This window comes from Magnolia sinica, chromosome 16, assembly GCF_029962835.1.
Source record: "Magnolia sinica isolate HGM2019 chromosome 16, MsV1, whole genome shotgun sequence".
Taxonomy (NCBI): Eukaryota; Viridiplantae; Streptophyta; class Magnoliopsida; order Magnoliales; family Magnoliaceae; genus Magnolia; species Magnolia sinica.
In genome coordinates, this window is record NC_080588.1 from 36,499,659 (window position 1) to 36,514,982 (window position 15,324).

Here is a 15,324-nt window from a genome sequence, read left to right on the forward strand (position 1 = left end):
ATACTTGAAGAGGATTTTGCGGTAATACAGCTATCATCTATTGAGCGGTATCACATCATTCACAAAGTAAGAGTGGCCGAGTGAAACATGGTTGAGTAAATAATGAAGCCTGAAGCAGTTACCAAGACATGTGGCAAACTTATGAGGGCTCTATAAGGTCAGTAATGCTGAAACAATTATTGTAGCCGTTAAAACATAGGAAGCATTCACATGGTTAATTTAAGGCTATAAATAACAAATGAATTCAGTAGAAGGAGGCTCATGCCAATCAAATCAAATCAAATTAATCTTTTAATTACTTTATGCTCCTTAACATTATCAGTATTTACATTCCTTAGTATAATCAGCAGTTATTAACTTTAGTTGTAATTCGAGTTTATGTTTATATGCTAGACTCAATTTAAATATTAAGTAAGTTCTCCTTTGCTCCGTATTTGTTCTTCACAGCCTACCATAAATATTTACTTTTTATTTTAATATGTATTGAAAAGTCGTTTTACATGGAAGCAAAGGTGCAACCCATCTTAATTGGATGAACACCACCTTAATCCTATTCAATCTCGGTCATACATTCTCGTAGCAATGCATCTGCCCAATCTTGATGCTTGGGGTCTTAGTTGCTCAATTTGCATTGAGCCGCACACTAGATTCTGAGATAGTTAGACAAGTCATCTGACTGAATTTGAAACTGATGGGTAACATGGAAAGGGATTGCGTGTTACCCAGGTGACACATTGGTGGGTGTCGCCCTGACGGTGGGGCTACCTTATGCATGTGTTGTATATCGAGGAGGCCATCATAAGGTTTTCTAGCTCATTTAAATGATTTGTCAGGATAAAAAAAAAAAAAAAAGAAAGTATTACCAAATCTCCACGACATAAGAAATAGTGGTCGCTGGACGCTGACCGTTTAAAACTTCCTTGGGTTTGTCATCGTACAGAAGGTCACAAAGACCTAGACGACACAAATATTAGCTTAATTCAAAACTTTTGTCACCATCGACAAGTTTTTAACGGTGGGTATTCAATCCTAACGTATCGACAAGAATGGATCTGCTTCATTTTCGGAACCATTCTCTAAAATGAGTTGAAAAAACTGATGGACGGTGGGGATATACAACACATACATCAATGTGGACCCCACGGTCAGGGCAATACCCGCAAACGTGTTATCGGGGTAACATCTAATCCGCTCGAGCCTTAGCTTGCTTTCGTGTATGAAAGTAGAGAAGGAGAAACAAATTCCCTTATCATATCTCAAAAAAGTCCTCTCTTTATCTCTCCGCCTCTCTGTCTTCTGGAATAAAAAAGAAAAGAAAAAAGAAGAAAATATGTCTGATGAAGAACATCACTTTGAATCGAAGGCAGATGCAGGAGCTTCGAAAACCTATCCGCAGCAAGCTGGAACCATCCGAAAGAACGGTTATATTGTAATCAAAGGAAGACCTTGCAAGGTTTCCCTTCTTCCTTCCCTCTTTCTCTCTCCTGTGATTTCTTCTTCTTCTTCTTCTTCTTTATTATTATAATTTTTTAGGAACGATTATCTCCAAATATTCATCGGATTGAACATGTGTCTTTGTATGAACCCTAGCATCGATGGACCACTTCTCCTAAATCGCATGGCAGATCGACGGACCTGTGCAAGTCTGACGGTTGCAACATTCTCTCTCACCATCTGTTGCAGGTCACCGATTGGATCGTTTCATTCCGCCGGATTTTTTTTGACTTGCCGTGACATCTCGTGTCCATTGTTTGTGTGTGGATGGTTCCAATCTCTTGGATTTTGCTATGGGCCGTTGCATCTCCTGTCCGATGTGTGTGTAAACCAATCTGTATGTGGATGCGTGCATGGAACACACATCCATTGTTCGAAAACCTTTAGGGTTTGTTTTAGATCATTTGCACTCTTTTTCGTACGGTGTTTGATAGATGAGTTTCTCGGGTGTGAGGCTGCGATTTACTGGGTTTTAGGGTTTGTTGTTTGAAATTGAGTTCCCTTCACGGACTGTTTTCTGTTGAAATTTTTTATTTTTGTTGAGTTGACATTTTTTTTTTTTCATCTTTTCTTATTACTAGCACTATATCATCCTCAATTCAATCCTTAAAAAAAATCGTTATATCGGGATATTAATAGTACTCAAGTCTCAGCTAAAGAGTTGAGCGCTCATACGTTTTTCAGCTGGATAGCCCTGAAAAGCTTATTAATAAAACATGCGTTGGCCTTTGACTATATAAGCATTTGAAGGAGTGGCACCTGTTTCTTGCTTGCTGCATTTCTTCTCAGAGGCTTTTTCAATCGACAGACAAGCTGGCATTCTGACCTTATCTGCCACATCAACTGGTCATGCTAGAGCCACCGCTACATAAATTGTCAAATAAGCTGCAACAACAACCACATCAACTGGCAGCGACAATAACAACTGCCACGACGAGGGTGGCAGGAAGGGAGCTCCGGTCCTTCTGCGTCCTTCTGCTAAACACTCGTGATTTCCAGTTAATCCTATCCTTTTACTTCTTTTTTTTTTTTTTTTGATGAAAGATGAGAAATTTTATTGAAAAAACAAACAACACAAGGACAACACGAAAATAGAAAGAAGCACAAAACACATAAAAAAAGAACATTAACAAAAGAAAGCCAAAAACTACATGGAGGCTGCTGCGAACTCAACGAACAAAATTACGGGGCCCAATCCCAGAAGAGAGCAACGGTTGTTACGCTCTGCCCAGATGGCCCAGAAGACAACAAGGAGAATAATCTTCAATTTCCTTTTGCCTAGAGCTCCCCCAGGATCCGCATGCCAGGCATAGAGCAGCTCATCTATAGAACTCGGCATAACCCACGAAACCCTAGCGGGATGGAGGACACTCCATCATATATCCGAAGAGAAGGAACAATGCAGAAGAAGGTGGTCTACAATCTCTTCCGCTTGAAGGCAAAGCGCATCCTTTTCCATCTCTTACCAATGAATTGACCAAAAAGGAAGTGAAGCCATCAGCATATCCTTCCAACCAAATCCCATAATATTTAAGTATCCTTCTAATCAAATGCCACCTTCCTTTCTTCACTGATGGCCTTCTCATTGTCATGTTGCATCCCCCAGTAGATGGAGCAGTCAAATATTTAATTGAATTTGCTAGGATAAATCGAAGATGGAACCAGATTTACTAGGATAGATGAGAATATATACCTATTTTGAAGATCAAAGACCACCTAGGAAGATGCTCCAATTCAGCATTCTTCTTAAATTGCAGCAAGGAAAATAAAGAATCAATAAAACAAAAGAAAAGAATAGCAGCAAAATGAAGAATAAAATTGGACAGATATTTGGAATCACCCCACGAAAAGCCGAAGGGACTGTCTCCCAGTAGTTGTTTAGGAGCACCGCTGCTAGACCATGTTCGTACTGACAAGAAACACAAGATCAAAAACAATTTTCTCAATCAAAATAATTCATAATATTGTTGTTCATCACTCGATCCCATTCTTATGACTTTATAGCCTTTTCTCGACCCCTACTTAAGAAACCAAATCATAAACCCTATTACTTCATTAATGAGATGTTCCTAAACTGTCTCCAATTTGCAATGGAAGATACATGATAAATGGATATACTAGAGCAGTTTCATAAGGCGGTCTCCATCTCTCTTTTATTGCGAGTTGGAGATAGCTGGTAAATAGAGCAATCCAGCCCACACAGTTGGTAAATAGTGCAACTTCATGAGAGCCAAATTTAACATACTTGATACAACTAGCCCATTCTATAATATCCATATTTGCATTACTGAAGACTGCCTCTGGCTTCTTGAAAATTAAACCTAACACTACTCATTACAAAAATAGCTGATTTAAAAAAATTATTAGAAATAGAAAATCAAATGAAAAAGTTTCATTTATTGCATGCATCTGTAAATCAAAAGAGCATACATGTATTCCAACAATTCACACTCCAAAAGGAAATTTTAAATTTTGCTGAAAATTATGTAAAAAAGTGAAAATGTAAAAAAAAAAGAAAAAAAAGAAAGGAAAACTAGAAAAACAATGCCACATTGACCACAAATTTAGCAAGATCTGGATACTTTTGGTGATGAAATGTTGAATCTAAACGTTTTCTGGCAAGAAAGAACAAGAAAATTTGAATTCTTACTCTCTCTTTTTTATTTTTATTTTTATTTTTTATTTTTTAATTTCCAAATTCAGCCTCCTGAGTTTCAGTGCTTCCAAAATGGCTAGATTTTATGTTTTAATCTGGAAAGATTGCATGAGATAGTCAAAATCACCTTAGAAACATTCTAGAAAACATAAGGCACGAAAAAAAGAAGAGAAAAGTGTACAAAACACCACACAATGCCAGTTTTTATATAGATAAAAAGTAGAGGGTTTTTTTTTTTTTCCCCCGTAATGGTCCAAATTTTTTAACTCGGGCAATTTCAGACTTCAGACACTTATTGAATACCATGACATCTATCGTGTTAGTTTACATTTTTCTTGTATTTTAGCAGTACCTATAATATTGATATAGTTCTAATTCATTTCTAGTTATCTGGATACATTTTTAAAAATAGCTTATGCATTTATGGACTTAAATGTAATATACAAATAAGTTTTTCAACATCATCATATATCTGCACGGATATGTCAATATGTAGAGTTCTTGCTGTTCCCTGTCTGGCATGTTGCGTCTGCATTCCAAAATGCCATACATTTTTATGTCAAAGTTATATAATATTCTGCATATAATATTGTAGCCACCAGACTGCACCATGTGTTAACAGTTGCATGAGTTATTATATAAGTATGGTGGAGTTTATACACTTCTGTAATGGCTTCAACTGTTTTCGTTGATTTGTCTATCACTTTGCCTTATTGTGATTCAAAATTTGATCTGGAATGGTTAATAGCAACAATATTCATTGTATGGCCATATTATGTGGTAATGACCATTTTCTAATTTAAACAATTTCTAACTATGGTTTTGTTGCTAATTATGTATTTGTTGTCTTTGATACATATAATAGGTGTGTTTTCTGGGTCTTGCTGCTGCAGCTGACCTCAATTAGAATACTTTAATTTGGCATCAATGACATTTCATTGATGATCTGGTGTCCATGCTCTTGTAGAGTGTCTTCTGGTGGAATTTGAAATGTTTTAGTTATATATGCTACTGTTAGTAGTTTTCTGTTGTTGCAAAACCAATTCTTGGAAGTGGTGAGTCTTTCATAGCGCGTGGAGGCCTCACGGTCTTGGTTTTGTTTTTGGCAGAAGTTGGGACTGAAAAATAGTGTTGTCATTTGTCCTTACTCCATTGGAAAGCTTTATAAGGTTGAGGGGTGTTTGTTTAAAATAGGTTGTTGAGGTTTCAACTTCCAAGACTGGCAAGCATGGCCATGCAAAATGCCACTTTGTTGCCATTGACATATTCAATGGAAAGAAACTCGAGGACATTGTACCTTCATCTCATAACTGTGATGTAAGCACTCTTATTCTGGTGAACTTTTTCTACCGATAATTCCCTCTGCTTGCTTTATGGAAAGTCCAGTACTCTTCTCAAGGCATCATGTCTATTGTGTTTTATGTTGCAGGTTCCCCATGTTAACCGTACCGACTACCAGCTGATTGACATCTCTGAAGATGGATTTGTATGTTTAAGTGTCTCCTAGTCCTATCATGACTATATATGGTTGTATTCTGTTTGTTGAGTTTGATTTGAAATTGATATTATATGCCGCAGGTGAGTCTGTTGACTGAAAATGGAAATACCAAGGATGATCTGAAACTGCCTACTGATGACAATCTTCTTGCCCAGGTTAGTGGATTGAATTTGATTTTGACGCGAATTACTTTCCCTGCTGTATGGTGATAGACTGTTTTTATTTTAAAGGCAATAGTAACTTTATTAAGAAGCCCGCCACAAGTCGGGAAAAGAATAAAGCAAAACAAAAACACTAACAACCCAAAAAGGAAGAAACAGACTCAGCATTGGCTACATTAGCATAAGGAGCCCAACTCTTGACAAGATCTTTAATAACACATATTACTCTCTCCACGGAAGTCCCGCCATTTCGAATGTAGCACCTGTTTCTTTCCTTCCAAACTGCCCAAAATAAGGTCATAATGATGAGCCTCCAAACTATTTCCCGCCTTTCCCACCACCTCCTCCATGCCACTCCCAGAGGAGGATATCCGCGGATCAAGGCATGACCCAAGGAATCTGAGCCGTGGCCAGGAATGAATCCCAAATCAAACGGGTAAAAGAACAATGAATGAACACATGATCAATCGACTCCACGTCCACCATGCAAGGCAAACAAATGTTGGGGAGAACCAGAGATATTCGCTGGAGGTTATCAATAGTCAAGACTGAGCAAACAAATGGTGATAGACTGTTAATGGGTTGGTAAGCCAATGAACTTTTAAGGCTCATCTCATGTTGGGCCAGGCTTTGGGATTTACTTTAAGCCCCCATGTTGGGCTTGGGCCTAATCAAACAAGCCCATGAAAATTGTGGGTCATGCAGCCAAATTGCAGTCTGCAGAAACTGAATCTGAACTGAAATTGCCAAATTCAGATGCAATAAACTCTTGAAGAACAATGACAAGGGAGAACTGAAGATTTAATAAATTAGTGCCAGGACTGAGCTGTAACGTAACAGTTCAGCAGTCAATACTAGTATTCACATGCGCCCCACCCCCTCCTGCCACTGAACAAGCAGCATATGCTGTAAGAAAAATCTTTTCATTATTTCAACTCCTCGTCAGCATAGCTCTCATATGTGGGGGAGTAGAAGCCTCTTTTATATATCTTGATTCAGGAAAAAGTGAATGAACTGGATGTCTGCTATTTTGGACTCTCATGACATCATATATGATGAAAGCTGTACATCTTCAGGAAATTAGTGTGATGTTGTGATTTTAGCTAGCGGTTGTTTCTAGGAGGGTGATTTTAGGTTTAGAATCTACAAAAGCTTGCAGAAAACTGAATAGCAGCAGAAACTGCAGGGAAAATTCTGTAGAAAACTGCAGGGAAAAAAAAATAAAATCTACAGACTGCAGAGTTCAGGGCTATGGAAATTGCAGATTGGGCTTCAGTTTATTGAATCTGGGTGGTTACAGAGTTCAGATTGTGAAAATCCCATTTAAACACAACATTATAGAATTGTAGGAGCGTAAAATAATGTAGTCAAAATTGCTATTGCATCACCAGTTGTAATAGGGTTGAATCATATTGTAAATCATAATATTTTTTCTGAATCTTAAAAAAATTGAGAATATCTGCAGAAAATATAAATTAATCAGAAAATTTAAAAACTCATCAATCATCCATTTCCGATCAATATACACAGCAAAGTAATATATGTATCATTGTTATTAACAGTTTAGAACATGTATGTACTTATCATGACAGTAAAGGATTCTTCTCTCTCTCTCTCTCTCTCTCACTCTCTCCTTTTCTTTTTTCTTTTTTGTCTTCCAAGAAATTTAATTTAAAAGGCCTGTTTGGATTAATTGAAGTTGTGAAGTGGAAATCAATTTTCTGTAGAAATAAATTTTCCTTTTTTTTTTTTTTTTTTTTTGTTTTTGTTTTTTCAAAATTTTAATGGAAAATCAAAATTTCCATTTCTTAAAATTTCCAGGCGATGGCCCTTTCCAAATTCCGTTTTAAAATGTAAGAAGTACTTTTTCCTCACTGGAGAGGAAATTTCATATTTGTTCTTCTTCCAATCTCAAGCAATTGTCTCTTTCCTCATTTAGATGATTGTAACCACTAACCATGTGCTCCCATCCTTAGTCAATCTAACCATCAATATTCCACATTGCCATCATTAGATGATTTTAACAATCTGAGCCCCATCACTAATCGGTCATGCCCATGTGATTTCCACATTGGGCCCCATCTATAGATGCTTAACCATTTGGACTGATTGTTAGTCGATCATAACCATGTGTATTTACACGTTGGGCCCATTGTTAGATGATCTTATCAATGTGGGCTGATCATTAGTTGATCCTAACCATGTATATTTCCACATGGTTCCATCTTTAAATGATTTAACCACGTGGGTCCATTATTAGTCAACCCTAATCATGTGTTTTCCGCTTGGGTCCCATTTTTCAGATGATTGTAATCACATGGCCCATCACTAATTGATCATGAGCATGTGTATTTCCATGTGGGGCCCAATGCTAGATGATCTTAACCATGTAGTGCCCATTGTTAGTCAATCTTAACCACGCTCATTTCCACTTAAGGCCATCATTAGTTGATCCCAACCATTTGCATTTCCACATTGGGCCTGTCGTTAGACTTATCTGAATTAAGCAGTGCCCGCATTGGGCCCACATTTGTGGGACCATTTCCTGGATGCTTTCCATTTGTGTGGGTGATGCCGAATTCTATTGCAGATCTGATGTGGGCTTGGCATGGAGGGGTTGGTAAAGTTGGGAAAGTGGTGTGGAGATTGCTTATTTTTGTAGTTTTTTGGTCCATTTGGGGAGACTCTGATAGGTGTTGTTTTTGGAATAGAAGTTCTACGCTGGAAGTGGTTATTAAGGAAGTTAAAGGTAGCGTTTTGAGTTGGGCTTCTTATGTAAACGCAATTAAATTTGTCTCTCTCTCTCTCTCTCCCTTGAGTTGTAGAGTTGGGTTGTATTCTTATGCGTTTTTATGTGCGCTTCATAATAAAATTTCAGTTAGCTCTCAAAAAAAAAAAAGTAGGTTTTGTTTGTTTGTTTGTTTGTTTTTTTTTTTTTTTTTTAAATAAATTTTTAAATAAATTTTTTAATTTTTTTTTAACTTTAAATTTTTAAATTTTTTTTTTTTTTAAATTTTTAATTTTTTAAAAAATTTTGGAGAATTCACGATTTTGTTAATAGAAACCAACTATAATCAGAAAGTGAATCTACATTCACCAGTTTATTTTTATCAGGCACTAATGAGAGAACGGTGCAACAAAGAAACCGTTAACCATACAGGTCTAGAGTAATGCATGGACAGACTCATTCAACAACTAAAAAAATTCTTTTTGGTGCAAAATGTGAAATTTACATCATTCTTTTTCTTCCTAAGCTTAGGATCATGTTTCTGTTTTGCTTCTGTTGGTTCTTTCTGGACTCTACTGAGCCCATTTATTCTTCAAAAATTTTTGGCTGTAATTCTCTTTTGGGGAAATGCAGATCAAAGACGGGTTTGGTGAAGGGAAAGATCTGGTTGTGACTGTGATGTCTGCCATGGGAGAGGAGCAGATATGTGCTCTCAAGGACATCGGCCCCAAGTAGCTTTGGCCTTAAACGTCCCCCCACTGGTTTGCATTTATTCAACAATGTTTGGTGTGGGTGTTATGTGGCTCCACCGTTTCAGACTGAGAAGATAGATGCCCTACTGCGGCAGTTTTCTATTTGGGTTTGTAAGACTCTTTTTAACTGAGGAAACGAAGGCAACTGATCCAGTCATGAGCTGTGCCTTAGCCCATACTTATAAACTCCTTTCTAGTATCACAGTGTGGTTACAGCTATATTTTCAGTGATCCTTTCAAAACTTTAACCTCCGCCCGTTTCAAGTTGGCAGAGGGGTTTGTCGTGCCTGCAAGACACTGTACATGAATCTGTTGAGTGCTTTCTGTTGGTAAACTGTTCCTGCTTTGCTATATATGGTTCAGGGGAATACATTATCTTATTGACCCCAACCCCATGTTATTATTATTATTATTATTTTTTAAAATTAGCATCCAGTAATTGAAATTTGCCAAAGATGCTAATCTTAAGTTGATGGCCCCTTGGGTTTTCGGTATCTGACGCACTGCTCTCAAATTTTCCTTATATGACGAGTAGGATGGTTGATGTGGGGCTGGGCCTGGATTTTGAAACTGGTCTGGCTGCAAGCACCTATTCAAAGTTGTGCTTTTGCTGGGCCTGCCCACATCCTTCTCATCCATATAAAGCTCTCTTAGCGAACCTGACCATTTGTTAGATGGATGCCAAGTCTAACTTGGATTAGAAGTGAGTCATTTTGTGGTGGACCTTGTTTAAATGCTTACTGTTGCCAATATCTCTATTTTATTCACAGATTGCATGATAAAAAAAAAATAAAAAATAAAAAAATCAGGTTACAGAGGTTTTCTTCATCTTTTCATGTATTTTATTGTGGCGAAGCAGTGGACCTGCGAAACCAATGGTCAGATGGTGGATTGTTGTGCCCCATGTTGGATTGACAACTAGACATAGATAGGTTCTTGGTGCGCCAAATAGCTTCTTTGTACTAAATAAATGAAGCAAACACAGGGTTTGGAGGCTTAATGAACTGTTTTGGAAGTGGCCCTCGTGGTTTGATGATCTAGACTGTTCATTTGAGGGGCTTAATTGTAAATAAGTTGTGAACCAAAAATTCACCTGGCTATATATAGATTAGTAGTTTTGATTTGAATAAATTTGAATAGTTGTATTCTAATTTCTAAACCGTTAATACATATTATACGCTGATGAATAGGGTGTTAGGAGGATTTTCCCACCCTTATGCGTCTGGGGCATTAAATATTTATTCATGGTGGGTCTCATAAGATTAGAGGTCTGAATGATCGATCCTGACCAGTTCTCTCCCATAGGAACATGGACTTGGGAGAAAGGTGGAAAGCAGGAAATGAAAACGGTTGAGAGAGATTTATTTAAAGAAGCATGCGTGTTTCAAACTTAAATGATAGGGGATGTACACTGTCTACTCTCTAGCCCTCATTATAACAGCCCTCGTCAATATATCACATTTATAAGACATCGGAGCATCGGAAATGAATATTGGGTGGGTCACACTATTCAAATAATCTGTGATTTTGATTTCATGGTGGGGCTCATCTTTTCATACGGATCAGACATCCTTCATATGTGACACATTTGTGGGAAAAAAAGTGCAGAATTTAGATCATTCCTCTATAAAAGCTTCAAATATGATGATGATATTGCAGAATTTTGATTAAATGATATTAATATCACGTGATATCAAAATCTGGACAGTTTTTTTTTTCAAGTTACTAATGACTTAGTTGTCAGTTAGGAAATTTGAAATTTGTCACAAGGATCAAAATAGAATTTGCTGATGTCCAATATTCCGTTAATGGAAGATCCTCAAAAATCTCTCAAATAAGAAGATTGTTGAGAGGCCACGTGCATATACAAGGTTTTCAGTTGGTAAAGCGTGTCAAGTTTTCATTCAGTTTGGATAAGGGAGCCTGGTTCAGGTATCCAAACCTTTGGTTATAGCCAACATTTGGAATATTTGATCCAAGGACCTAAAATCGCAATTCATTAATGAATTGGATGCTTACTACTCCTTTTAGGTACGAGTGGACAAACTCTCAAGAAGAGATGCGAGTTGTTCCCGATATTCTCAGGATTATAGCTCGACATCTCTTAACAAAATGCCCAACTTCTTCTCTAACCACCGTAAGATTGGAGAAAGCAATCCACGTGTTACCATGAATTTTCTTCAGATTGTAATAATACTGGGGATGTTTCTATTAAGAATATTTGTCAACCAAGATACATATTAAAAGAAAGCAATTCCCATTAAAGATGCATTTTATTGACATGGGTTCAAAGATGTATTCGGGTTATCGTTTGGCATAGGCCCTTAATTACAGTCCACGGGGACATATCTTGATTCTAAGGTAAATCATAAATAATAACAAAGGTGTGCATTATATCAATGAAATAAGGTGTAAGGCATGAACTTACTACTTGATGGAGATTAATACAGTCCAAATGCATAAAGGTCTATAAGCCTGTACAATGTGTAGTTTTGAGGAGATGTGAGGTGATGTTAAGATGGTTAGAACCCTGAGGGCGCAGGCCTTGGTACTAGCTTATGTAGGTTGCGGAACCTTTCAAATTAATGACGCTATATGCTTCCCCTTCCTTCCAATCAAACTACCCAAACACAAGAAATAAAAAGCCTTACATGATTGGACAATACACCTACTTCATGTGACAACATTACAAGCATTTACTAAAATTAAGAAAATAAGAAGTATTAGTATTGTTTCTCTTAGTATATATAAAAAAAGAAGCAAAGTAATGAATGTGATACATATGCCTTAACTAGTGATCATTTGTATTTTAAGTGTCCAGATCATTAGTTGGGGCATGCCTTGACAATGAACGTTGGGTCTCCCGAGAGCATACGAGAGTCGAATTGTCATACAAGTGAACAGCAAAGTGCGCTGGTATGACTTCCCCTTATGACCAGCTAGTGTCATGTGTTAAATACACGACTGAACTCGGAATAGAACAATGCCATAAGAAGATAAGAGTGAAGAGAATTGGTGTGTGACACCATCTGGGTATGAGATAGGTAGCGTGGGGCTTCCCAGGTACGGGACATGTACAGTAACATTGCGCCGTGCACAAGACAGGGGGGGGGGGGGGGGGGGTGGCGGCGCTTAGGGCTGCATATAGGCCAGTAGGGAGCGTGTAACTGTATTCAAATAGGCGATTAGTTGTAACAGTTTCTATGTGGGCAACGTAGGGTTGCGTTTATGAAATATGATAATAAGGCCAGTGTGTGATATTGCCTATGCAGTAGTTCAGCCAAATATTGGACTCTGTACTGTATAGCACGAGAGTGAGCATAGGTGAGAGTAGCATTGACGGTGCTCGCTTGGATAGGCGAGCCCAGATTTGTAGTTGGTCAGGAGAAGGCGGCGGGCGCTGTCCCGGTGGCACATGGGGCTGTCGCCACATCCCATATGAGATAGTGGGTGTTTGTTGCAAAATGTTGATTTTTAAAAATATATATTCTTTATAAAAAAAAAATTAAATTAAATTTTAAATATATTAAATATTATATACAAAAACTGTTTGCAAAATACTTTTTCATGGTTTTGAGAATAGTCCCACGTTGGAAAAAGAGAAGGGATTTTTGTGGTTTATACGAGGAGTGTGGAGTATTATAATACTTACTCACATAGTCCAAAGGAGAATGGAACTTACGTGTTCTAGTACTACACACCCGCGCATGCGCGTCCCTGCTTGGGCTCGGTCTCGGTTCGGGCATGGGCTCGGTGTGAGGGTGTGGGCATGTGTGGCTGTAGAGGCGCTAGTGGTGCACTTTGCACGGAGCTTGGATGAGTTTCCAAACCATCACTGAACTCACTCCAGAAGACCCATACGAACTGAGCCATAGCTACTCCTCTCCAGTAAAACAGCAAGGTTGAACCATTGCTTGAAGAGCAGACCAGTGGTATTGTCTAGAACGATTCAATTGAACCAATAGCTGAAGAACAAGAAAAACAAACCAGTGCAGTGGTCTTACTCACAGAAATCTTCTTCTCTCTTTTTCTTTATGGAATTTTTTCTTTTACTATATTTCTGTCAGACTGTGTAACAGAGTTTCATTAGTGGGCCTTTATATTTGCTGAACGCAGACCCACATCAGGCTTGTCGTATCCTAGAAACGGTTTGCTTGTAACCTTTCAACATACTCAATTCACTTGAGTAGGGGCAAATAACACTTTAAGGACAGTGTCTCAGACGTGCTTCAGCCTATTCTTATTTCAGATCAACTCGGATTTTCGGTTTTCATATTTTACAGAAAATATTATTTATGTAATTTTATCAACATTTTTAAAGCGTTATTTTAACTGATGGAAGCCGATAGTATATCGTCAATCAAGTTGATAAATCAGGACTTGATTCGTCTTGATCGGTTCGATGGAACCAATTTTATAAGGTGGCAAGACAAGCTCAAATTTCTTCTGACGGTGCTGAAGATCTACTACATCCTAGATCCAAACTTGCAGGAGTTGCTTGAAGTAACTGATAAGGACACACCTGAACAGATAGCTGCCCGCACCAAATGAGCTAAAGACGAACTCCTGTGTCGTGGACACATTCTGAATGTGCTCTCCGACTGACTGTCCGACCTGTACACACAAACTTCATCAGCGAAAGAAATCTAGACCGCTCTGGAGTTTAAGTACAAAGCAGAGGAAGAAGGTACCAACAAGTTTCTCATTGCCAGGTATTTTGACTTTAACATGGTAGATAACAAATCACTGCTACCCCAAATCTAAGAACTGCAGCTAATAGTAAACAAATCAAAGCCATCAAAATTGATCTTCTTGAATCATTCCAAGTCGGGGCTATAATTGTTAAATTGTCACCGATGTAAAAAGACTATACAAAGAAGTTGCTGCATAAGACTGAGGACTACACACTGGAACAAATCCAGAAACATCTCAGAATTGAAGAAGAATCCCACAATCGCGATGAAAAGAATGACAACGGGAATGCCTCATCCAAGATATATGCAGTAGAGAACACTAATAACAAAAATTCCAAGAAGGACGATTCCCTGAAACCCAATAAAGGGAAATTCAAGAAAAACGTCCAAAAGAATAACAGAAAGGTCAAAGGTCCATGCCATGTTTGTGGGAAAAATGGGCACTATGCTCGAGTATGCCGATATTACAAGTCTAAAAAAGAGGCAATTGCAATAGAAGAAGGCGATATTGTGGCCATGATTGTTGAGGTGAATACTATCAAAGGAAAGGTTCTTGGTTGGTGGTATGATATTGCTGTTACCATACATATGTGCTAGCCGATCGAAGGTTGTTGGCAAAGGAACCATCGAATTAATATTCACTTCTAGAAAGAAAGTGATTCTGACAAATGTCCTGCACGTCCCAGACATGAAGTGAAACTTAGTTTCTGGGGACCTTTTGGGTAAACCAGGAATAAGGGTGGTGTACAAGTCAGGAAAACTGATTCTGTCTAAGAATAAGAACTTTGTCAGAAAAGGATATGCTTGTAATGGTATGGTCAAGTTTTCTCTGAATGAAAGTAGCACTTCTGCGTGTATGGTTGAATCCGTTGGACTGTGGCACGATAGACTAGCCCATATAGGGTATAGTACCTTGAAGTTCATGACTAAGAATGGTTTAATCTCATACACAGATAATGAAACCGATAAGTGTGAAGTGTGCATACAATCCAAAATGACGAAAAAACCTTTTCCAAGTGTTGAGAGATTATCTTAAGTATTGGATCTTATGCACAGTGATATCTGTGAGTTAAACAACGTTCTTACTTGTGGAGGTAAAATGTATTTCATAACTTTTATTGATGATTGCTCTAGATATGTGTATGTGTACCTGTTAAAGGGCAAAGATAAAGCATTGAACATGTTTAAGGTATATAAAGCAGAAGTAGAGAATCAATTAAATAAGAAGATAAAAATTATCCGTAGTGATAGAGGTGAAGAATACTTCTTTAATGAATTCGATAACTTCTGTGAAGAACATGGACTAATACATCAATATACTGCGTCATACATACCTCAACA

At 37.8% G+C, this 15,324-nt stretch overlaps 1 protein-coding gene across 1 annotated transcript; it reads left to right on the forward strand.

Annotated features, from left to right (window-relative positions):
* The first annotated feature begins 1,219 nt into the window (after positions 1-1,219).
* LOC131228663 (eukaryotic translation initiation factor 5A-2) lies at positions 1,220-9,706 on the forward strand. Its single transcript, XM_058224480.1, has 5 exons — positions 1,220-1,453; positions 5,345-5,467; positions 5,580-5,636; positions 5,729-5,803; positions 9,171-9,706. The coding sequence occupies exons 1-5, from the start codon at positions 1,331-1,333 to the stop codon at positions 9,270-9,272; spliced, it is 480 nt and encodes a 159-aa protein (XP_058080463.1). The 5' UTR covers positions 1,220-1,330; the 3' UTR covers positions 9,273-9,706.
* The last annotated feature ends 5,618 nt before the right edge of the window (positions 9,707-15,324 follow it).